We start from the raw sequence: 25,981 nt of genomic DNA on the forward strand, positions 1-25,981 counted from the left end.
CGCAGTTGTCTGGAATGGAACCCACAAAATCCCCGGGGTATGCCGATACACACGTTGTCAACCAGAGGAACAACCTGGTCCCTTTCTCTCCGAAGAGCACAGCTTAAGCAATAGTAGGCTAGAAAGGCAGCAGGAGGGCTATGGGTTAAACTCAGGAAAAACCTTGGTGCCCGCCACAGGGAATACTAGGAATGACTGCTATGGTAAATATGAACTCTCCCTAGGTAGAGCCCCACGCCAATGCTCACCAAGACAAAAAGGCCACAGGCACTCAGCCCCAGAAAGCTCTCGGGAATACTCCTGCACTTCCTAGAGAAGGAGAAGGTAGCTCTGAGCAGTGGCCATCAGCCTCAGGGATTTTTCAGCACCTCTAATTCTGACAAGCCTAGTGCTGGGTGCACTCTGCTTGGCTGACATCACAGGGATCACCCATTCCCCAGGGCTGGGTCATCAGATCCTACTGGGGCATGTCAGGAGTCACATGAGATGGGAGAGGGAGTGAAAAACACCAAACCAAAGAACATGAAATAATTTCTGAACATTTTTATTTCAAATCTCTTTTCACCCCTCCCCAAAAAGACATGGGTAGGTACAGCAATCATAAAAAGGAGATACAAACACAAGAGTCAAATGTCTCTCGCACTGACACTTACAAAAAACTGGGAATTGTACATGGAGTTTCCAAACAGGACCTGCAGCAGCTACTAATGTCCGTTTACGAGAGTCAAACATGCCTATTAATACAGTATATACAGACACCCCATTCTGGAACTAATCTACAGGGACGTCCCTAACCCCACCCCCTCTAACCCCAGAAAAATACCAAAACACACCCAAAGTGCATTTGTTTTGTTTATATCAAAACCTCTTTCCCTTTCCCCATCCCACCCTCAGACCCTCCCACCCCATTTAAGATTGGCCTGCAAGTCTATTTTAACCATTTAGTTTTTTTTATAGTTTATGAAAATAAATTATACAGCAACTATTTTAATAAATTAAGCACAAAAGGAAGGGTAAAAGAGGAAAACTAAATGGGAGGACAAAAGCCAGGCCACGCTTTGGCTTGGAGGAGGGCAGAGGGGGGGCTAATGGAGACAGAAGTGGTTGCAAGGGGTGGCTCCCTTTCTGGTGAAAAATTGGCAACCACCCCGAGCCCAGAATGACACCCCTCTTCATCGAGTTTCTTAAAAACAACCAAAAACGTACAGCAGTGGCTATGCCACAGGCAGCACCAGTGTGGGCATTCCAACAGCCAGCTACCCAAAGTGGCACCTGGACCCTACCTGTCCCTTGGACAAGGTTCTGGGCCTAAGAGTGAGGGACAGGTCCCCGCCCAAGGGAGCACCAGAGATGGAGGAGTGAGACCAGGCTTCTGCTCCACCTGAGCTGGTTAGGGAACTCAGGATGAAGCTCTGAGCGGGGCAGTGTGGTATGTGATGATCCCAGAGTCTGAGGAAGAATGTCCTAAGTTCCTCACACTCGGTCTCCAGGAGGAACTACGATTGCAGTCCAGCTGCAACCAAACACGCATGTCTTCCCGCCGTGGCTGGTTGCTTTCTGTCTGCCCCTCCAGGCCTCTTGGTGTTGCGGAGGAGGGGGTAGGAGAGGGAAAGGGAACGGTTCCAGGTCCCCTCTAAACCCTCTAGAAATGAAATGGGAGTGAAGCAGGTCACAAACTCAGCATGCAGGGCTGGCTTCCCAGGAGGTAGATGGGACTGGGACGGGATAGCAGGTGTGGAGAGGACAGGAAGGGAAACAGGAAGAAACTGAGCGACACCTACCAGCAAGGTCAAGAAGCAATGAAAAGGACAAAGACAATATGAAATCTGCATGAAAAGACAGGTCCTTTTCTGGCAGATTAGAGAATCAACATTTTCAGTACAACTCATAACACTACTTTCCTAACTGCGGTACCCGAGTCCCCAGCACCTGTCTCTATGATCCAACCCCCATTTCACTGCTCCCAAGACTATGCTCTCCATTTTATCAAGGCCTCCGATCATTTTGTGCTGAGTGTGAAGGCTCCAATGTGAAAGCAGGGTCTACCACAGGGACGTGCAGACTTGACCTTTGTGGCCCAATCATTTTATAGCTATCACGGCGTAGGAGGGGGGCACACTTTTCTTTTTTTTTCTTTTTCTTTTTTTAATAAAAAAGGTTTTACTCCCCAGGAGCAAATAAATCATTTTGAACTACTGATAAACACTGCTGCAGTGAAAAGAAAGATGGCTACATGTATGCAATAGCACAAATTCAGTGGAAGAACAGCTGTGTTGACGATTAGAGATAAAAATCACTTATCCATTCCCTCCTTTCCCACAAACCAAACCGAGGATTCCCATAGGGAAAATGTCTAACTCAATAGCTCCTCCCTTACATGACAGGGGGCGTGTCATTCTCTTAACAGTGGAAAACAAATGCCAGGTCTCCGCCCAGTGGAGATGCTCTTAACACCCCAACTGGTAGCAAGACTTCTGCAAATGACACACACACACACACACACACACGCATGCATACGCACACACACAGACTCTGACCTCCTTCCAGCAGCCATAGAGCTTTATCCCAGTGTCTTGTCCACTAACTTTAGGGCTCTAAAGCTAAGGGAGAGAGGCAGCAGGGAAGGGAAAGATCTAACTGAAGGAAAAAGCTCCTCCTCTCCCCAGTTTCTGCAGGAAGCAGAGGGCTTCAAGCAGGCCATGCTTTCCTGGGGGCCCTGGGGCGAGGGCTGACACGGCTGGATTCCAGGGCACTTCTGGTTCTACTCCCACCTCTCACCCCTAGGCCTGGGAATTATAATTACCCCCACTCCCCAATTCTTCCTGGATATCTGTTACAGGGGTGTCTGCAGCTATCTCCACACCATCCCCAACCTCAAGGGGGGCTTACATCATTAGCCCAAGTGAAATGTAGGGAAGGGGAAGGAGCAGGAGCCATGTGGGAGCTTCCCTTGGCCACACCTTTCTCCTCAGGGAGGTGGCGCCACCTCCATGGCTCAGGTTCCAAGATGTAACATTCACTTTGCCTAGACACAGGCAGGTGACCAGGCCAAGGTCAGCACAGTGGTCCCAAAAAGCCAGCTGCCACCCACTTATCTAGTGCCCACACCAAAACCCCCGCCCGCCTACTTCTGTGCTACCAACATAGCACACGGATTTCAAGTAACAGCAAGTTGTAGCAGTAGTTGTCACTGGCTCACAGTGGCTCACTCTCAACCTGAGGAAGGTTACAGTAGATCAGTCATAAACAGGTGAGGGTTATACAGGAACTGAGGCCACTGGTATCACCCACCCACAACTTAGAAATCAATAGTGGGTCCCTAGATGTAAGCCTTTTACAATTTGTGACTTGAAAATACAACCAGAAAGGAATTATTTATTTTTTTTGAGATGGAGTCTCACTCTGTCATCCAGGCTGGAGGGCAGTGGCACAATCTCGGCTCAGTGCAACCTCCACCTCCTGGGTTCAAGCAATTCTCCTGTCTCAGCCTCCCGAGTAGCTGGGACTACAGGTGCACGCCACCATGCCCAGCTAATTTTTGTATTTTAGTAGAGATGGGGTTTCACTGTTTGGCCAAGCTGGTCTTGAACTCCCAACCTCATGATCCACCCACCTCACCCTCCCAAAGTGCTGGGATTACAGGCGTGAGCCACCGCACCCAGACCTAGAAAGGAATACATTTAAATGAGCTCTGCACAGCACTGGCGAAGGAGGGGCAGGCCTTGTCGGGGAGGTGAAGGGCAGGTGCTGCCGTGCCTGTTCCTCTGCTCCATTTACTCTCTGACCAGACTGCATCCCAGAGAGCTGGCCCAGCCCCATGCCTCCCCCTCATCTTCCCCTAACTGCTGTGTGCAAGGCCACCCATTGCAGGCACCAAACACCCACACCTGATGAAGACTGTCTCCTCTTGCACTGCTGTTTTGCAGCCCACTCCACAGAAAGGACTAGGCTGCAGCCAGGGCTTGGACCAGTGCACTGACAGATCACAGACACAGTTCAACATGACACTCCCCAGGAGAAAGGTGGGTGGTGAGGTTGGGTCACACCTCCTCAGTTGGTTTGTTTTGTACCTGAGTGTATGAGTTCTCCAGAAGAAACCCCAGTAACACAGGGGGTGCGGAAGCTCTGCCTTCCTCACACGGCCTGAGCTGACCATAGTGAGGTCCTGGCAATGGGCAGGAACCTTCCTGACTCCTTTGGGCTTTGGGCTCCACCTCACCATCATAACCCCTCAGCACTCAGGTCTGCCTGGTGGCTGGGAAGCTTCCATCTAGACAACCGCACAGGAAAGGATTCTTTAACCATGTTGCTCTAACAGGACTGTGCACTGTTCAGTACATGCCATGCAGATTTCTGCTTCCTTGCTTTTGTTCATGTGTTTTTCATCTCACTGTCTGTCCTGCCATTGACTACAACCCAAAGCCTCAGAGGCACAGAACTTTCCCAGACCATCTGGTCTACCCTGATCTTATCTACTATAAACGTCTTTAGATAGTCCTTGATTTTCTGCTTGATGTGCAGCAGTCACCTAAAAGCTCCCTTAGGCCACAGATTACGTCTTTTACCTTTTTTGTTTTCTACAATATCTAGCGCAAAGCCAGGCACACACACTAAAAAATAATCTTAAAATTACGGGTGGTTGAAAAGGAACAAAAAAAAGAAAGATCCCAGGCTGCATATCAGCCACCCAAGGATCTCAATGGATTCCAACTTCAGGCTCTAAATTGGGGTGGCACTTCCTGCAAGATGGCGAGTTATATTACTTGTACTCTCACGAGGCAACACTCACATGCTAAGCCAATTTCTTGGATCATAATCTTGCTTAGTTGGTAATACTACCATGGAAGCCAAGGAAAGAAGAGGTACCACATGACAAATCAGAGGTGGGCTGTGTTTATGGTGCACAGCTCATCTTGTGGGCCACCCTTCCAGTCAGGTAATGGTGCAAGTTTCCTCCCTGTCCAGCTACGAGGAAGACTGGTCACTCCATGCGGGACTAAGGAAGAAGGCAATGCTCCCAGATGAGGCAGTCCTATAAATTACCAAGACACTAAGGCCCCACTCAAACCATCAGGAAGCCACAAACCTGACATTAGTATCTGTCTTGTGAGACGAGGCAGCTATAAGCACGGGGAACCCAGAAAGAGTGTCTCACGGAACACATGCAAAGGAGTCATGAAGACCCAACAGCTCCACTGTTAACATCTCGATAGCAAACCTCTCCCCAGAGCAGCTCTACAAGAAAGCAAACTCACAATGTCATATGAATTGGCCATGGCCAGCTGCAGAAACCATTAAAGACCATTGGAGTTTTTCTTCCTGCTCTTCCTGAGAGCCGGAAGACAGGCAGCTCTCAAATCAGCATCTGGCAGACTTTCCAGTGAGTGGAGATCAGCAGGATCTGATCTGGAAATGTCTGGGTTGCTAGAATGAACACAGGAAAATATAGAAGCCCTTGCTACCTCCCATCCCAGAAGTGGGACAGCAGTGATAAACCTAAAAATGTGAGATGTGATGCTCTCCTCTGACCTAAGGAAATCCCGTGAAGGCTGCGTTCTGAGAGCTTCCTCTAGGAAGAGCACAACTGTGGGAGGTGCATTTCTCACCTTCCTCCACATTCCCCCTCACAAGCTGACAGGCACATGGAAGTAACACTCACTCCTAAGTCATGAGTACAGTTTGCCATGAAGAACCTGGAAGCATGCTCCATTAAATTTAGCAGCCCATGATTGGCTCTGAACCGCCCAGGTGATGAGAAACACGATTGCCGTGACAGCTGGCAGAAGCAATAGGGATGCTGTTACCATGATCAGAGTGACATGTACAGTTATCTCAAGGGGGAATGGGTTGAGAGCAGAGGAAGAACGGGGTTAACTTCAGGTCATGGAACTTAAGGAATTAAGTAAATCACAACTAGTACAGCTTCCATGATAGGTGTTTCTGAACTCAGGTTCCTAAACCTTAAAAAAGGATGCAGGAGTCACTACTTCTCCCAGCTAAGGCCAATTGCTAGGTTTTGCCCAATATTCTTTTCAAGACCACCCACCCTCCTTTCTCCCCTGCTCCTACAACAGCTGCCCATGGCATCAAGAGGCAGATTCCCCCTTCCTCAGGAGCTCTCAGTCCTTTGCAAACCTCAGGCCCCTCCTCCCATCTTCCAGGCCCACGACACAGACTCTTAACTCTGCCTTTGGCACCAGCTGAATGGCCATCCCCTGTTCTCCCACCCCTTCTTTGGACCTGCTCACCCTTCGCACCACTTTCAATCCAACGGGCACAAACCCCAACTGCCTTCAAGGTAAGTTTTCCATACCAAGTAATACAAATATCAAAAACAAAACTTCTGAAAAAGAAACAGTGTTGAGACTTCTTCCAGTTTTCCAAGGAGCCCCTCCAGTCCTAAGATGCCCAGGGGTGGGTGTGAGCTGGAGCCCCACGCAGAGTATGGTCATGTGCTTCTTCCAAGCCCCAGGGCTGCGTGGGGAACCAAAGTCTCTGCACAGAGAATCCCAACCTTCCCGTTCCCTCATTTTTCATCTTCTTTTCATGGTAGCTTAATTTGGTTCTTCAAAGCTGGAGCTTGGCAACAAAATGCCTAGGCAAAAAAGGAAAAAAAATTAAAACAGTTCAACAGAATAGAACCAAAATGGACTGAAAGAACAGCCAGCCACTGGAGGTGGAGCAGCACACCTCAAAAGGAGAACGGAGCCTGGAGAGCTGAACGCTTCCATCAGGGCCACATGTGACTAGGGATGCAGCAGTGGCCTTTGTCAGGGGGACCTGAGCAGCCTATGACTTGGATGACAAAACAAGGTCCTGAAATAACTAATAAATATATCCTACCACATTGCATAAATTCTCTTTCCCTTACCCCTTCATTTCCTACCCACTTTTTCCCTGAGGCTCAATTGCTCTAGGGACTGAAAAGGGAAGTGAGCCCCTGGAATAACCCCTTTTGAACTGGCCAAGAAAGAGCTCTACATTTCTTTCTTTCTTTCTTTTTTGAGACGGAGTCTCGCTCTGTCACCCAGGCTGGAGTGCAATGGCATGATCTCGGCTCACTGCAATCTCCACTTCCCGGGTTCAAGCGATTCTCCTGCCTCAGCCTCCCAAGTAGCTGGGATTACAGGCGTGCACCACCATGCCTGGCTAATTTTTGTATTTTTAGTAGAGACAGGGTTTCACCATGTTGGCCAGGCTGGCCTCAAACTCCTGACCTTGTGATCAGCCCGCCTCGGCCTCCCAAACTGCTGGGATTACAGACGTGAGGCACCACACCTGGCCGGAGAACTCTGTATTTCTGCAGCTTCTGTCAACTGGACAGGGTTGACACAGAAACACAAAGGCCACTGTTGCTTCCACCTTCTGACTTGAGACAGGCACTGTTCTAGCCATTACTCTGTAGCCTGACTCCAAACCCCCTGGCATGAAATTCCCCAGGTAACAGCATACATAGACCAAGCAGGCCATTCAGAACTTCCAAATTAAAATCAGCCTGAACAACAAGAAGTCATAAAGGCCAAATTTCATACCCTAAAGACCTTTCCCGATGGGGCACAGTGGCTCATGCCTGTAATCCCAGAATTTTGGGAGGCCAAGGTGGGTGGATCACTTGAGTGAGGTCAGGAGTTTGAGACCCATCTGATGAACGTGGTGAAACCTAGTCTACTAAAAATACAAAATTAGCTGGGCGTGGTGATGCACACCTGTAATCCCAGCTACTTGGGAGGCTGAGGTGGGAGAATTGCTTGAACCCGGGAGATGGAGGTTGCAGTGAGCCAAGATTACACCACTGCACTCCAGCCCGGGCAACAAGAGCGAAACTCCATCTCAAAAAAAAAAAAAAAAAAGACCTTTCCCTTGGGAATTGTTACTTCCTCCCTTTCCAGGGCTCCTAGGGTCTATGCCAGGAGCAAGTTCAGCATTACGCTTATTCTTTGCCACAGGCATCAATACTGATGTCACAGCAAAAAGGGATCCTGGGAGTTCAGTTCAAACCTTCGCCAATATATGACTGCCCCCAACACTCAAGACAAATGGCTACCCACTGGCCTGTTCCTATCATGTCACGTCCTTCCCAGCTGAGGCAGGGCCTTTATACCTCTAGGTCCTCTTGCCCAGAATGCTGTGCTCCGAGGCCCTCCCATGGCTGGCTCCTTGATATTTGGGTATCAGCTGAAATGGCACCTCCTCACAAGTCTCTCCTTGACCATCTAAACTTGAGGAGTATCCCACCACTAATCACTAAACTTTACCCAGTTTTACTTTCCTCACAACACTCTACAGTCACCTGAAATTAGCTCATTCATTTATGTTCATGTTTGCTGCCTGTCTTTCCTTAGGAGAAGGGAAGCTGAGTAGAACAGGGCCTTTGCTTTGCTCAGCACTCTATTCTCAATTCATACTGGGTGCGAATAAACACAAATATCCAGCTCTCTGCTGAATGGAAGCTCTTGAGGAAAACCATCCCAGTTCTGGACCTCTCTGTTAAAACGGTTCTTGTAAAGTTGGACTGAAATCTAGTTCCTTGTAACTTACATTCATTTTGGTCCTTGTCCATGTCTCTTTTTGCTGTGACATGGGAGGGCCTTGGAGCATATCATTCTGGGCAAAGGGAACTAGAGGTATAAAGGCCCTGCCTCAGCTGGAAAGGGTGTGGCATGATAGGAACAGGCTGGCGGGGAGCCACTTGTCTTGAGTGTTGGGAGCAGTCATGCACTGGCAAAGGTTTGAACTGAACTCTCAGGATCTCTTTTTGCTGTGACATCAGGATTGTTGCCTGTGGCAAAGAATAAGCGTAATGCTGAACTTGCTCCCCACTGGAACCACAAAGAGGAGGTTAATCACTCTCTTCCTTAGGAAAACCCATCAAACGCATCTTTCAGCTATCCCTCCCTAAAACCTCTGTGCTCTGGGTTAATCACATTTCTTTCTAGGCCATTTATTCCCATATGATGAAGTTTGAGCTCTCCAATGCCACAAGGCCTTTCTCTGAACATGCTCCCTGTTTATGTGGGTTCTTCTACAGCACTGCACCCACAGACGTGGTCCTCTAACTGAATGGCCTAATTACTCTTCAAGGGTAGTCAGGTAGGTGGACATCCCTAGTGCTCTCTCTACCTCTCACCTTAATCTCAACTGCAAAGCCATCATGCAGAGAAATCCACCTAGACACAAGACATTAGATGTTTAGTCACTTCCAAAGGCATACGATTTGCATATAATTGAAGAAATGATGAGACTGTACATCTACTCCAGGATCCACACCAGAAGAAAGCAGTCACTGCACACTGGCAGTCAATCTTGCTTGTCACCACCACCACCAAAGTCATGGCTCCCTGACAATTGTGTTCCCTACTCAGGAACTTGGCCCCACAATGTTTACTTTAGTGCAATTTAAAAGACTAATTGGAATTCATCTGCACAAACCAGTATTGAAAGATATTTTATGGGAAAATGAGTAGAACTGTGTAATGATGGGAGAAGAGCCTCGTAGATAAATGAATTCCTTAGTTAATTCATTTATTCTCTTCAACACTTTACTTTGTAATGGCCCAAATGGAACGCTAAATAGAAGAGTGGGCTGTTTTTCCTCATCCCCATATTCCAAGCTGTGGGACATGGTGGAGTCTCACTGAAGTGCATGCCTACTGCAATTAAAGGCATGTTTGCGTTCTCTTTGATGAAGTTTCCTTTCCCTTTAGCTTCCTGCTTTATATGCCATTTGTGTGCTATCAGGGAGATCCACCCAAGTCTGTATGAGAGGAGGCTGCACTCTTCTTTTTATTTTTTTCAATTACCCTCTCCTTGCCAGAGGCCGCACTCTTAGCTACACTTGGGTGTCCCCCTCCTTACTCACATTCAGCGATTAGCTTGCACGTTTCCTGGCAATCTACTTTTTTTTTTTTTTTTTTTTGAGACGGAGTCTTGCTCTATGGCCCAGGCTGGAGTGCAGTGGCGCAATCTCGGCTCACTGCAAGCTCTGTCTCCCGGGTTCACGTCATTCTCCTGCCTCAGCCTCTCCGAGTAGCTGGGACTACAGGCGCCCGCCACCACGCCTGGCTAATTTTTTTGTATTTTTTTAGTAGAGACGGGGTTTCACCGTGGTCTCGATCTCCTGACCTCGTGATCCGCCCGCCTCGGCCTCCCAAAGTGCTGGGATTACAAGCGTGAGCCACCGCGCCCGGCGGCAATCTACTTTCATGTCTTTTTTGTCTGTCTGCTTTTCTCCCAAATGGGGTGTGTGCCCCTTGAGGACTACATGGTGAGATCTTGTCATTCTATGGGCAAATGCCTGGATAGGGGCTATCCATGTTGGGAGTTGTGGGGAGGGGGCCCAAGGCTCAATGCATGATAATGACTGCCCAGGAAGAAATGTGCCTGGGCAGTGAGGCTGAGAGCTCATACCCTTGGTGGTGACCAGCAGGGAGCCCCTCGCTACGTGGAGGGTTCCACCTCTTGCTTCTGTTTGGAAATGAGCTGCGCTTCCTTTAGAGACAGGTATACCTCTTCCTGAGGATCATAGTAGTAGAACTTTCGGATATAAGAGATCAGAGGTCTGTGAAGAACAAATGAGGGATATACACAAAAGGTTTTTATACAAAATATAAAAGAAGTAACTCCTTTGTTCAACTCTTCTTCACTCCCTACATGGTTGAGACCTAACACAATTCTCATTTTCTACTGAGTTATCATAGTTCTGTCTTCCTTACTCTTACCACTTCTACTCTATTCTTCATAGAGACTGCAGAAGGGAGGCTGACACACACACCTTCCTCCCTCTGGCTGCAATATGACAGTTCTAGAGTTAGGTGCTAAGACATAGGAAATGTGAAAGAATGATATCTGCAAATATTTTATGCCAGACTCTGCCTGTGAAGGTAGCTTGCAGGCCTCACTGACATTTGTTACCTCCCCACAACCCCCTTACTCATTCCTGTCCCAAACCTGACAACCCCATTGTACTTAGGCAGTGGGAGATCTGGGATGTGATCTATCCTGACGAGCTGTCGTATCCGGAATCTGCAAAGGTGCTGGAGGGATTTGACATTGCTGAATCGGGACACTGGATAGAGCAGCTGGACAGGAGTTGGTGGCAGTCCTTCAAGAAAGAAAACAAAGGAAAATATTCAGAGGAAACAATGGAGCTAACTACCATTTCTTGTATGAAGAGAACCCAGGGAGGGGAAATGGGACTTCTTTATGGTTCATATATGTATTCTGTGCAAAAGCCCCTCCACAAAGGGCTGTTGATTTCCATTTCCAGAAGCACCACCACCATAGTCACAATTAAGGAAATCTATTCTCTGCCAACGGCCTCCCTAGCATCACCTTTGTGTGTGTGTGTGTGTTTGTTTTTGTTTTGTTTTGTTTTTTGAGACAGGGTCTCGTTCTGTCACCCAGGCTGGAGTGCAGTGGCCCAATCTCAGCTCTTGACCTCCCAGACTCAAGCAATCCTCCTGCCTCAGCCTCCTGAGTAGCTGGGACCACAGGTGCATGCCACCGTACCCAGATAATTTTTGTATTTTTAGTAGAGACAGGGTTTCCCCATGTTGCCCAGGCTAGTCTCGAACTCCTGGGCTCAAGCAATCCACTCGCCTCGGCCTCCCAAAGTGCTAGGATTACAGGCGTGAGCCACTGTGCCTGGCTCCTAGCATCACTCGTAACAGCTGAGAGTCCTGCTCCTCGGAGTAGCCCAATGATGCCAAACTAGAGACACTGCTTGGACCCAAGTGGCCAATCCCAGGCCTGAGGCTCTCGGGAAGGCCAAGAATCAAAAGGATCCCTGCTGGGAATGGGAGATACTCATTGGGCACATCTAGCAGTATCCTGAAGGTGAGGACCCAGAAAAGCCATTCAGAGGAGTACCCACCAAATTCCAATTGGTTCAGCAGAGAGGCTGGTAAGTAGAAGGTAACAGCTGGGATCAAATTTGACAAGCCTATTATTCCTGCCATTACTTCAAGCCAGGACAGTCAGGTTTAGCTACCTTTTTACCCAACCCCCATAACCCCCAGTTCCTGCTTCTGAAATTTTAGGCCAGGAGACCAAAAAAAGATGATGCTTTAAAAGAACAACAACTACAATAGCTTGGGCAAGCTAGGATTACTACTACTCAGTGCAAACCTGCCTGCTGATTGATGCCAAATAGACTCAATGGGAGTACCATACCCTTATGTATTAGCAGGCTCTGTGCTGGGGAATCCCACCCCAAAAAGGGCCCCACGCCACAGGCATGGAGACATCCAGAATGGCAGGAACACTGGGGTTCAAGGGAACTAAGAATATTTTGCTTTCAATAAACAAAGGGGCTATGGAAGTTAAACAAGATTCTTTGAGAAAATCTGAGTTGCAAAACCTGTCAAAAGACATTCTATAGACACAACTGATTGGAAAATAAACTATCTACTATTATTGGGGTTTAAGTTCAAATAGTTTTTTGTTTGTTTGTTTTTTGAGGTGGAGTCTTGCTCTGTCACCCAGGCTGGAGTGCAGTGGCGTGATCTCGTCTCACCACAAGCTCTGCCTCCCGGGTTCATGTCATTCTCCTGCCTCAGCCTCCCGAGTACCTGGGACTACAGGCACCCACCACCATGCCGGGCTAATTTTTTTTATTTTTAGTAGAGACGGGGTTTCACTGTGTTAGCCAGGTTTCACTGTGTTAGCCACTCCTGACCTTGTGATCCGCCCACCTCAGCCTCTCAAAGTGTTTGTTTTTTTAAGACAGAGTCTTGCTCTTGTCACCCAGGCTGGAGTGCAGTGGCGCGATTTCAACTCACTGCAAGCTCCAACTCCTAGGCTCAAGCGATTCTCCTGCCTTAGCCTCCCGAGTAGCTGGAATTACAGGCGCCCGCCACCACATCCGGCTAATATTTGTATTTTTAGTAGAGACGGGGTTTCACCATGTTGGCTAGGCTGGTTTCGAACTCGTGACCTCAGGTGATCCACCTGCCTCAGCCTCCCAAAGTGCTGGGATTATAGGCGTGAGCCACCGTGCCCGGCCCAGATAGTTTTAAAATTTTGTTTGAAGGCATGAAAACAAAACAAACGAAAGCATGTGCACTGCATCCCAAAGCCTTTTCATGATCACTGACAACAGACTTTCCAGGGGAAAAAAAAAAATCAAAATACATTATTTTATACTGAACAAGTTAAGGTCATCTTAAAAACATTTAACTCAGGCTGGGTGCAGTGGCACACGCCTATAATCCTAGTACTCTGGGAGACCAAGGAGGAAAGATCACTTGAGGCCAGGAACTCGAGGCTACAGTGAGCCAAGATTGTGCCGCTGCACTCCAGCCTAGGTGACAAAGCATGACCCTGTCTCTAAAAATAATAATAATAATAATGATAACTTATTTAGTCTTTAAAACTATACTTTGAGGCAAACACCACCATCCCCATTTCACATATAAAGAAACTGAGGCCCACTGAGCTTAGAGAACTTGCTGTAGCATGGAGCCAATAAAGCCGGCGTGCCTTGAACACCTGCCCTACGGAAGAATTATCGGTGGCTCTGCCATAGCTGAGGAACCTCTCAGCAGGGTTCTCCAGGAGGGTCTCTGGAGTGCCTGCACCTCTGCCCATCTAACAAGGAGGTTGTCCAGGACAGTCACAGCACTCTGGTTCATGACCAGCCTCTCCTAGTCCCCTCCCTGGCACTCCCACCCCTTCGAAACTAAGCCCTACTTCTCTCCTCCACGCACATGGTTGGTCCTCTCCATTAAAAGAAAATAAAAAGAACTCACACGTGAATTTCTCACTTGAATATATTTAACTCAAGTGGTTTTAAGAAATAATTTTGGGTTCAAATACCTCTTTGAATTTGCCCTGTCCCTCACTGGTATTTATATATTCTTTAGTAAATTAAACTATGGCAAACAGAAAGCTTTGGGGGGTTGGCTGTAATACTGGTAAACTCAACATGATGTTTCAGAGATAAAAGTAATTTATACATCTAATAATTTATTCCCAAAGATAACACTGTGCTTAAACAGGTCGGGATAATATGCAACATACAATTAACTGATTGTTTGCCTACTGGAATTTTAATGACCACATATACTTGCCTATTTAATTGTATTACTTTTAGCCTTTAGGTTTACAAATAGCAATTTGAAACCTGTTAATTTTCTGATATTCTCTGGTGTTAATCTGACCATTTACTGTTTGCCCACAAACGCAACAAACAATTAGAACTCTCACATTTAGAGCATGCTAACAGAAGCAGTTAAAAATGTAAAGAATCCAGGATAAGACCCAAATGGGGCTAAAAGAGTAAGGGTGAAGTCGAACATTAATTGTCAGTAACTTTCTTCCAGTCCTCATGCCAGAGGTCCTGGGCACAAATCTAGTTTCTAGCCATGCACTATTTTTCGTTTCTCCCAACAGAGATCATGTTAGAGGTAAGAAATCTCTTCCAGGTATAAACACCCAAACACCCATGTCTTTCTGCCACACCAAAGGTTTTTCTGACCCCTGAAGACAGAATCAGATCAGGAATCACATCTGTTTCACATTCCAGGTCTCATTTTCTTAACAGTGTAAGTAAAAAGAGAATAAACTAGGGAGTCTAGTTGATGTGTATGTAATCCTCCAAGAAGAAAAAAACAAGCACAAGGTCAAAAGTAAAAGAAGGCCCAGTGTGGTGGCTCACGCCTGTAATCCCAGCACCCTGGGAGGCTGAGGTGGGAGGATTGCTTGAGCCCAGGAGTTCAAGATTGGCCTGGGCAACATAGGGAGACCTTACCTTTACAAAAATTAAAATTAAAAAAATTAGCCAGGCATTGTGGTGCACAACAGTGGTCCCAGCTACTCAGGAGGCTTAAGTGGGAGGACTGCTTAAGCCCAGTAGGCTGAGGCTGTGGTGAGCTATGATTTACCACTGCACTCCAGCCTGAGTGATGGAGTAAGACCCTGTCTAAAAAAAAAAGATATTCAGCTAACAGTGAAGTACTGTTTTTTAATATCCCACTCCTTTCTTCAGTTTGAAACAGCTTAAGAAAAACTAAACAATAGTTTAGTTTAGTGGGAGCAGGGGTGAGAGGGCAGAAGATTCACTTTTCCTTATATTCCCTTGGGCACTATTTGACCTTTTTACAACATACATGTTATTTCACAATTTAAAAAGAAATACATATTAGAACTAATAAATGAGTTATGCAAGGTTACAAGATATAAGAGGAATATGCAAAAAGCAATTAAATTTCTATACTCTAGCTATAAATAATCCAAAAATAATTAAAATTAAGAAAGCAATTCAATTTACAATAGGATCAAAAACAAATACTAAAAAATAAATTTAACAAAAGAAATACAAAACTTATATTATGAAAAAATACGGGCCAGGCACAGTGGCTCATACCTATAATCTCAGCACTTTGGGAGGCTGAGGCAAGGTGGATGGCTTGAGCCAAAGGGTTAGAGACCAGCCTGGGCAATGTGGTGAGACCCTATCTCTACTAAAAATATAAAGATCAGCTGGGCATGGTTGTGTGTGCCTATAGTCCCAGCTACACAGGAGGCTGAAGTGGAGGACACATTGGGCCAGGGAGGTGGAGGTTGTAGTTAGTGAGCCATGATGGCACCACTGCACTCCAGACTGGGTGACAGTGGGACACACACACAAAAAAAAGAAAGACAGAAAGAGAAGGAAGGAAGGAAGGAAAACAAACAAAAGAAAAAATATAAAACATTGTTCAGAGTTTTTAAAAAGACCTAAATAAGCAGAAAGACAGCCTATGTCCATGGATCAGAAGACTTAATATTGTTGACATGCCAATACGCCCCAAATTGATGTACAGACTCAACTCCACACTCCTGTCAACACCGGGGTATTAAAATCTCAGTAGGCTTCTTTGCAGAAATTGACAATCTGATCCTAAAATTCATATGGAAATGCAAGAGACCCAAAATAGTCAAAACCAGCTTGAAAAACAACAAAGTTGAAGACTCACACTTTTTCATCTCAAAACGTACTACAAAACTATAGGAATCAAGACAGTAATGGCATAAGGATGGACACACAACTCAACGGAATAGAACTGAGTCCGGAAATTAACCTTCACAGTTACAATCAACTGATTTCAACAAGGATGCCAAGACAATTCAATGGGGAAAGAGTATCTTTTCAACAAATGGTGCTAGAACAACTGAATATTCACATGAAAAAGAATAAAGTTGGACTCCTTTCTCATGCCATACACAAAAATTCAAGGCTGGGTACAGTGGTGGCTCACACCTGTAATCCCAGCACTTTGAGAGGCTGACGTGGGAGGATCATTTGAGGCCAGGAGGCAGAGGTTGCGGTGAGCCAAGATCGTGCCACTGCACTCCAGCCTGGGTGACAGAGAGAGACTCTGTCTTTCTCTCTCTCTCTCTCTATATATATATACACCAAGCAAAAAAATTAAAAAACAAAAATTAACTCAAAATGGATAGTAGACCTAATGTAAAAGCTAAAAGTTTAAGTCTCCTAGAAGAAAATATAGGCATTAAGCTCCATCACCTTTGGTTAGGCAAACTTTTCTAAATATAACAAGCAAAAAAAAAAAAAAAAAGTAGGAATAGGAACTCATCAAAATCCTTCATGCTTCAAAGAATACCATCAAGAAAGTAAAAAGACAACCCACAGAATGGGAGAAAATATTTGTAAATTATATCTGACAAGGGACTTGTATCCAGAATATATAAAGAACTTTATTTTTTGAGATAAAATAAAAGCTGGAGTGCAGTGGCATGATCTCGGTTCACTGCAACCTCTACCTCCTGGGCTCAAGCAGTCCTCCCATCTGTCTTCCAAGTAGCTAGGACTACAGGCATACACCACCACACTGGGCTAATTTTTAAATTTTCTGTAGAGACAGTGTCTCCCTGTATTGCCCAGGCAGGTCCTGAGCTCCTGGGCTCAAGCAATCCTCCTACCCTGGCCTCCCTAAGTACTGGGCTTATAGACACCATGCCCAGCCTGTAAAGAACTCATAACTCAATAAGAAGACAAATAGCTCAATTACAAAATGAGCAAAGGTTGTGAATAGAGATACAATAGCCAATAAGCAGATGAAAAGATGTTAACATCATTAGTCATTAGGGAAATACAAATCAAAACCACAATGAGATACCACTTCATACTCACTAGGATGGCTATATTCAAAAAGATGGACAATAACAAAGTCTTGGGTGCAATTGTTTTGGGAGTCTGGCATGGGGTTAAACATGGGATTACCATATGACCCAGCAATTTCACGCCTAGGAATACAGCCAAGAGAATTGAAAAGATATTCACATAAACAGCTGTACATGAATGTTCAAAGAAGCATTATTTATTTCATAATAGCCAAAAACTGGAAACAACCTAAAGAATGGAGAAACAAAATGTGGTACATCCAGAGTGGAATATTATTCAGTCAAAAAAAGGAATGCAGTGCTGACAGATGCTGCAACACTGGTGAACTTTGAAAACACTATGCTAAGTAAAAGAAATAAGACATAAAAATATTGTATGATTCCATTTATGTGAAATGTACCAAATAGTCAAATCCATAGAAATAGAAAACAGATTAGTGGTTGGTAGGGGCCAGGAGGTAGAGGGAACATGGAGCAACTGCTAATAGCCTGAGGTTTTCATTTTGGTGTGATGAAAACATTCTAAAATTGATTGTGGTGATTGTTGTACAACTCTGTGAATATACTAAAAACCACTGAATTGCACAGTATTTTTTCTTGAGACACAGTCTTGTTCTGTCACCCAGGATGAAGTACAGTGGCGTGATCTCAGCTCACTGCAACCTCTGCCTCCTGGGTTCAAGCAATTCTCCTGCCTCAGCCTCCTGAGTAGCTGGGACTACAGGTGCTCACCATCGCTCCTAGCTAATTTTTGTATTTTTTTTTTTTAATCAAGATGAGGTTTCATGCCATGTTGCCCAGGCTGGACTTGAACCCCTAGGCTCAAGCAATCTACCTTCCTTGGCCTTGAATCACACATTTTAAATGGGTGAATTTAATGTTATGTGAATTATATGTCAATAAAGCTGTTAGATAAAAGCAAGGAAGGAAGGGAGGGAGAGAGGGAAAAAGAAATATCCCAACATGAAGAGTCTTCTGCTGGTCAAAGGTGAGACAATACGAGCTTCAATAATTATAACTGTAATGAATTAAAAGCCATTAAGTGGGCCAGGCACGGTGGTTCACGCCTATGCCTATAATCCTAGCACTTTGGGAGGCCAAGGCAGTTGGATCACCTGAGGTCAGGAGTTAAACACCAGCCTGGCCAACATGGCGAAACCCCGTCTCTACTAAAAATACAAAAAAATTAGCTGGGCGTGGTGGCACGTGCCTGTAATCCCAGCTACATGGGAGGCTGAGGCAGGAGAATCGCTTGAACCTGGGAGTCGGAGGTTGCAGTGAGCCAAGATCGCGCCACTGCACTCTAGCCTGGGTGACAGGGCGAGACTCTGTCTCAAAAAAAAAAGCCATTAAGTATGTTTAATTCCATGAATTTTATATATATATACTATATAGTATATATATAATATGTATATAGTATATATATTATATATACTATATATACTATATACATATTATATATACAATATAGTATATATACATTATATATTCAATATTATATATACAATATATTGGATATATAAAATATATGGTGTGTATTATATAGTACATGTTACATATGTAATATATAGTATATATTGTATATAGTATATATTGCATATAGTATATATTATATATGCTATATATAGTATATATTATATATAGCATATATATATATATATATATTTTTTTTTTTTTTTTTTTTTTTTTTTGAGACAGAGTCTGTCTTTGTCACCCAGGCTGGAGTGCAGTGGGGCGATCTTGGCTCACTGCAAGCTCCGCTTCCTGGGTTCCAGTGATTCTCCTGCCCCAGCCTCCCAAGTAGCTGGGATTACAGGTGCCTGCCACCACGCCCGGCTTATTTGTATTTTTAGTAGAGATGGGGTTTTGCCATGTTGGCCAGGCTGGTGTTTAACTCCTGACCTCAGGTGATCCAACTGCCTCGGCCTTCCAAACTGCTGGGATTACAGGCGTCAGTCACTGCACCTGGCTGAATTAATCATATATATTTTTTTCTTTTTCTTTTTTTTTTTTGAGATGGAGTCTCGCTCTGTCACCCAGGCTGAAGTGCAGTGGCACGATAGCTCACTGCAAGCTCCACCTCCCAGATTCACGCCATTCTCCTGCCTCAGCCGCCCCAGTAGCTGGGACTATAGGTGCCCACCACCACGCCCGGCTAATTTTTTCTATTTTTTAGTAGAGACGGGGTTTCACCGTGTTAGCCAGGATGGTCTCAATCTCCTGACCTCGTGATCCGTCCAGCTCGGCCTCCCAAAGTGCTGGGATTACAGGCGTGAGCCACTGCGCCCAGCCATTAATTATATTTTTTAAATGGTCACCTTCAAAGGATGATAGGGAACCAATTCATTATCTTGAAAATTAGTAAATAAATAAAAAGAATCAAGCATTTATTCTGCTTTTTCTATATGAATTTGGTAAATAATAGATGAGGAGAAATGTCTCTATAAAACTATTCCATCTAATAAATAAAAAGTGATAAAATTAGAGTATCATCATTTTGCAACTCCCAGTGAACAGCTGCTAAGATCACAAAAAGAGACACAACCAGACATCATGTGTTTCCTATGGGCATGCCAAATACTACCTACATAATCTTGCTAAAAGGATCAAGCCTCAGTTTGTTTGTTTGTTTTTGAGATACAGTCTCACTCTGTCACCCAGGCTGTCACTGGAGTGCAGTGTCATGAACACAGCTCACTGTGGCCTTGACATCATAGACTCAAGCAATTACCCTGCCTCAGCCACCTGGCTATTTTTTTTTTTTTTTTTTTTTTTTTGAGACACAGCCTCCCTCTTTCACCCAGGCTGGAGTGCAATGGTGCTATCTTGGCTCATTGCAACCTCTGCCTCCTGGGTTCAGGCAATTCTCCTGCCTCAGCCTCCCAAGTAGCTGGGATTACAGGTCTGGGCCACCATGCCTGGCTAATTTTTATATTTTTAGTAGAGACAGGGTTTCCCCATGTTGGCCAGGCTGGTCTCAAACTCTTGACCTCAGGTGATCCACCTGCCTCGGCCTCCCAAAGTGCTGGGATTACAGGCCTGAGCCACTGCACCTGGCCTCGGCTAGTTTTTAATTTATTTTTTTGGTAGAGACAGGGTCTTACCATGTTGCCCAGGCAGGTCTTGAACTCCTGGGTTTAAGCGATCCTCCTGTCTCACCTCCCAAAGTGCTGGGATTTTAGGCATGAGCTACTATTATATGTTCAGCCAAGCCTGAGTTTGAATCAGACTCCTGCTAATTTGTAAGAAATACAGAAGACAGGACAACATGCTAAACTCCAACAACAGTATGTAATTAGTAAAATCCAAGGAAAATTTCCAGGTCAAACAGCCCAATTATTCAATAAGTAAATTGTAAGGAAATGAAAGAAAAATCCACAGATTAAGAGATTTAAGATATGACTTCTTTTTTAAATGAGCAATATCAAACTATAGTGCTCAGGGATACACACAGGGGTGATAAAAGCATTCATGGAAAAATGAAAGGAAGTGATTATTATAAAGACAGGTGGAGAGATTAGTATGGGGCACATGGAAGGATTTCTGGAGTGGCTGGAAAAGTTTTGGTTCCTTTGCCTGAGTGGTGTTCACCTTATAATAATATTAAACCATGCATATGATTTTTGTGGTTTTCTATTTTATTAAAAAAAAAAAAAAGAAATAAAAGAAATTCAGATGAAGTAGTGCTGTCATGCCGCTCCCCCTCCCCAACGAATCCAAATTGGGTAAGCCTTTGGATTCAATTACCATTTTACAGGAAATTCAAAGGACAGAGGAACATATTAAACAACGCCATGGAGAAGCAATAGGTAAACTCCAGACAGAACAATATTTTTAATATATAAATTGCAAGAAAAAAAGGAGAAAAGAAAGAAATGGAGGAAGAAAACTACAAATTAAAAAAGAAGTGCTGCTGGGCACGGTGGCTCACACCTGTAATCCCAGTACTTTGGGAGGCCGAGGTGGGCGGATCACGAGGTCAGCAGTTCAAGACCAACCTGACCAACATGATGAAACCCCGTCTCTACTAGAAATACAAAAAAATTAGCTGGGCGTGGTGGCGGGTGCCTGCAATCCCAGTGACTTGGGAGGCTGAGGCAGGAGAATTGCTCAAAACCGGAAGGCAGAGGTTGCGGTGAGCTGAGATTGCACCACTGCACTCTAGCCTGGACAATAAGAGCAAAACTCCGTCTAAAAAAAAAAAAAGCTGGGTGCAGTGGCTCACGCCTGTAATCCCAGCACTTTGGGAGGCTGAGGCGGGTGGATCACGAAGTCAGGAGTTCAAGACCAGCCTGACCAACATGGTAAAACCCTGTCTCTACTAAAAATAAAAAAATTAGCCGGGTGTGGTGGTGTGTGCCTGTAATCCCAGCTACTCAGGAGGCTGAGGCAGGAGAATCGCTTGAACCTGGGACGTGGATGGTGGCAGTGAGCCGAGATCGCACCACTGCACTCCAGCCTGAGTGACAGAGGGAGACTCCATCTCAAAGAAAAAAAAAAGAAGCTGGGCATGGTGGTTCACACCTGTAATCTCAACACTTTGGGAGGCTAAGAAGGGAAGATCACTTGAGCCCAGGAGTTCATGACCAGCCTGCGCAACACAGAAACACCTTGTCTCAACAAAAAAATTGAAAAATTAGCCGAGCATGGTGGCCCATGCCTGTAGTCCTAGCTACTCGGGAGGCTGAGGTGGCAGGACTTGAGCCTGGGAGGTCAAGGCATGACTGCACTACTGTACTCCAGCCTGAGTGACAGAGTGAGACCCTGTCTCAAAACAAAAGTATATTTAAACACAAAACACTAATATGTAATGAAGAAGTGGACAGGTATACAAACAGGGCAGGAGTGGCCATGGGCTGATGGTTGCTGGGGCTGGGTGATGGATACACAGGGTTTATTATACCATTCTGCACACCAAACAAATAAACATAAAGAAGGTAATAAGCCAGGAATAAGTCTAGTTTGCAAATATACTCAAGGGAGTCTTACAGTGTTGCTAGAGGGGGTCATGCAGCCAGAGCAAGGAGGGGAGCCCAATCAGTGGCATGACTCTGTGCCTATAAAATATGGACAATCCGCTTACTGGTGAGATGCTCAGAGACACTGGTCACAAATCCCCAGGAAAGGCCTCCTGGCTTCTTTTACAAGCATAAGTGAAATAATCTCTTCTGAGTATGTCTAATATCTCATCAGCAAATGTTTGAGTGTTCTAATATACAAAATAATATAGAGCAGGCTGGGCACGGTGGCTCACCCCTGTAATCCCAGCACTTTGGGAGGCCGAGGCCAGGAGTTCAAGACCAGTCTGACCAACATGGTGAAACCCCGTCCCTAAAAAATACAAAAATTTAGCTGGGCATGATGGTGGGCGCCTGTAATCCCAGCTACTCAGGAGAATTGCTTGAACCCAGGAGGCAGAGGTTGCAGTGAGCTGAGATTACGCCACTGCACTCCAGCCTGGGTGTAACAAAGCGAGACTTCATCTCAAAATAATATAGAGCTAAGGAAAGACAGTTCTTGCTCTGGATGACCTGGCAATCAGATAGGTAAGATAAAATAACGACAAAGGGCATCTCAAAGGATATCACAAGGATATCTGAGGGGCCACCCAGAGTATCATTCAACACATATATCTTGAGTACCACCTTTATAGGGCCAGGAGAACACCAGAGATACCACCTTAAACACTTCCTATGCACCTACATCTTAGAGAGCACTGAGAAAAGTAACATCTGTTGAGTGCTTACTCTGTGTCAGGCATTGTCTTAAATATTTTACATGAGTTAACTCTTGCATTTCTCAAAACAACCCTATAAGTGAGGTACTATAATCATCCCCATTTTACTGTTGAGGAAACTGAGGCAAGAGAGGTTCAGTTCATGCCTAAGATCACAGAGCTAGTAACTGGCAGGACCTGGGGTAGCACTCGGTGCTCTGGATCCAGAACCTGTACTTTTTAACCCCTATGGTATATAACAATGGTTCCCAACTGGGGATGATTTTGGCCCCCAGGGACATATGGAGACATAATGTGATTGTCACAGCTTGGGGTGGGGGTGAGTGCTCCTGGTATCTAGTGGGGAAAAGCTAGGGCTTCCTCCAATACATGGGACAGACCCAACAACAAAAAACTGTCCAGCCTAAAATGTCAATAATGCTGAGCTGAGAAACCCTGGTAAACAAGGAAGACATGTCACTGAACAAGTAATTATAAACTTAACAAGGGTTACAAAAGAGGAAGTAACCAATTTCCTTAAAGAGCTGTCCAATTTGGCCGGGCACAGTGGCTCACGCCTGTAATCTCAGCACTTTGGGAGGTCGAGGCAGGTGGACCATGAGGTCAAGAGTTTAAGAGCAGCCTGGTCAACATGGTGAAACCCCATCTCTACTAAAAATACAAAAATTAGCTGGGTGTGCTGGTGGGCGCCTGTAATCCCAGCTACTTGGGAGTCTGAGGAAGGAGAATCGTTTGAACTTGGGAGGCAGAGGAGGTTGCAGTGAGCCGAGATCGTGCCATTGCACTCCAGCTTGGGTGACTGAGGGAGACTCCACCTTGAAACAAACAAACAAAAATAAGCTGTCCAATTCAAAGCATGATTTTTTTTTTTTTTGAGATAGGGTCTCGCTCTATTACTCAGGCTGGAGTGCAGTGGCGCAATCACAGCTCACTGCAGCCTTGACCTACCAGGCCTAAGAGATCCTCATACCTCAGCCTCCCAAGCAGCTGGGACCAAAGGCACACACCACCAAGTGTGGCTAGGTTTCTTTGTTTTGTTTTGTTTTTGTAGAGATGAGGTCTCTCTATATTATCCAGGCTAGTCTAGAACTCCTGGGCTCAAACAATCCTTCCACCTCTACCTCCCAAAGTGCTGGGATTACAGATGTGAGCCACCAAGCCTGATCAAAGCATGATATTTTAAAGATTTTTTTTTCTTCATGAACTTTACAGATGAAGATTCTCTCAATTAAAAAGGGTATGTCTGCTTTTAGCCTGGCTCTAATAGGATCAGAGGTTTTGTGTGAAATCAGTCACACTCTCACTGCTGTCTGGTGTTAGGGGTTTAGTTTTTTTAGTTTTTTTTTTTTTTTTTTTTTGAGACAGAGTCTCTGGAGTGCAGTGGTATGACTTGGCTCACTGCAATCTCCAATTCCAGGGCTCAAGCAATTCTCATGCCTCAGCCTCCTAAGTAGCTAGGACTACAGGTGCGTGCCACCATGCCCAGCTAATTTTTTGTATTTTAGTAGAGATGGGGTTTCACCAATTGCCCAGGGTGGTCTTGAACTCCTGAGCTCAGGCAATCCGCCCACCTTGGCCTCCCAAAGTGCTGGGATTACAGGCGTGAGCCACTGCACCCGGCCATATTATGTTAATAGATTGATCTATATTACCTAACTTTGAGGTTGTTGTAAAAATGTCAATATATTTAAATAAAAAACCTGGCCAAGTACCTGGCATCTAACAGGCACTCAATATTAACAGTGGCAAACACTACACACTCTAGCCCTTAAAAGAATGCTAAGAATCTTGGTTAAAATATCTGCAGACAGGGTACATTTGTAGAATGAAATAAGCTGTACCTGAGGAGTCCAATATTCCACGAAGTTTCTCAATATTCTACAAATAGAGTGATGTTCCAGAGTCCAGAATCTTCTTTGAGATTTCCCGGGCTTGCCCACAGGCAGAGCTGACTACCCTACTCTTGCTGGTCACCGCCACATGCTTTATACTGACTTGACCATGTGTTCTTACCTTTGTTTTCCTTCCTGTCCCCTCTTTGAGACTATGACTTCTCTGAAGGCAGAAATGTAGCTTATTTTTGATAATTAAGTTACAAAATAAATGTTTGTTAAATAAAAACCCCCCAAAAAGCCATAAACGTTAAAAACTGCTAAGCAGAGTCAACTCCTATAAGAAAGGAATCTAACTTTTCCCTTTAAGCAAGTCAACTGCACAAGACCCAACTGTGTTGACAACACTGAGGCAAAACTAAATGAAGTGAGAATTAATACAGTTCACACCCTGTTATGCCTTATTTAAATCACCAAGATTACAAGAAACATTCCTGTCACCTGGCTCAATCCTGTTCCTAGTCTTCTGCCTGAGGCTCCCCTGAGCTCCTACAGTTTAGAGCAATTTCTAGGCATTCTGTTCTAGAATCTTAATTTGATTCAATGGGAAAGCATGAAGTTCTCATTTTAAGTTGTTTCTTTTTTGTTGTTTTTGTTTTTTTGAAAGAGTCTGGCTCTGTCGCCCAGGCTGGAGTGCAATGACGCAATCTCAGCTTACTGCAACCTCCGCTTCCCAGGTTCAAGCAATTCTCCCGCCTTAGCCTCCTGAGTAGCTGGGATTACAGGCACCTACCACCACACCTGGCTAATTTTTGTATTTTTAGTACAGACGGGGTTTCACTATGTTGGCCAGGCTGTCTTGAACTCCTGACCTCAGGTGATCTGCCCGCCTCAACCTCCCAAAGTGCTGGAATTACAGGTGTGAGCCACCACCCCCTGCCTTTTTTTTTTTTTAAGACAGGGTCTCGCTGTGTCACCCAGGCTGGAGTGCAGTGGCGTAATCTTGGCTTATTGCAGCCTCTGTTTCCCAGGCTCAAGTGATCCTCCCACCTCAGCCTCCCAAGTAGCTGGGACTACAGACGCCCAGCATCACACCCAGCTAATTTTTGTGTATTTTGTAGAGACATGATTTCACCATGTTGCCTGGTCTTGAACTCCTGGACTTGAGCAATCTGCCTGTCTCAGCCTCTCAAAGTACTGGGATTATTACAGTGTGAGCCATCATGCCTGGCTTAAGTTGTTTGTATCTTACAAGTTCCTCATATTAATGTCTTCTCATTTTGTCTTA

General features: G+C 45.2%; 1 protein-coding gene across 3 annotated transcripts in view; it reads right to left on the reverse strand.

Moving 5' to 3' along the window:
- Positions 1-528: 528 nt before the first annotated feature.
- SOCS7 (suppressor of cytokine signaling 7) overlaps positions 529-25,981 on the reverse strand; it is a 54,240-nt gene continuing 28,787 nt past the window's right edge. For 2 of the 3 annotated variants that reach the window (XM_030799831.1, XM_030799830.1), the window contains 3 exons: positions 10,966-11,101; positions 10,408-10,558; positions 529-6,595 (listed from right to left, as the gene is read on the reverse strand). In XM_030799831.1, coding sequence (XP_030655691.1) covers positions 10,438-10,558; positions 10,966-11,101 — 257 coding nt within the window. In that variant the 3' untranslated portion in view covers positions 529-6,595; positions 10,408-10,437. The remainder of the gene's footprint in view (positions 6,596-10,407; positions 10,559-10,965; positions 11,102-25,981) is intronic. The other variant, XM_030799829.1, reaches the window with a different exon arrangement.

This window comes from Nomascus leucogenys, chromosome 19, assembly GCF_006542625.1.
Source record: "Nomascus leucogenys isolate Asia chromosome 19, Asia_NLE_v1, whole genome shotgun sequence".
NCBI classification, from domain to species: domain Eukaryota; kingdom Metazoa; phylum Chordata; class Mammalia; order Primates; family Hylobatidae; genus Nomascus; species Nomascus leucogenys.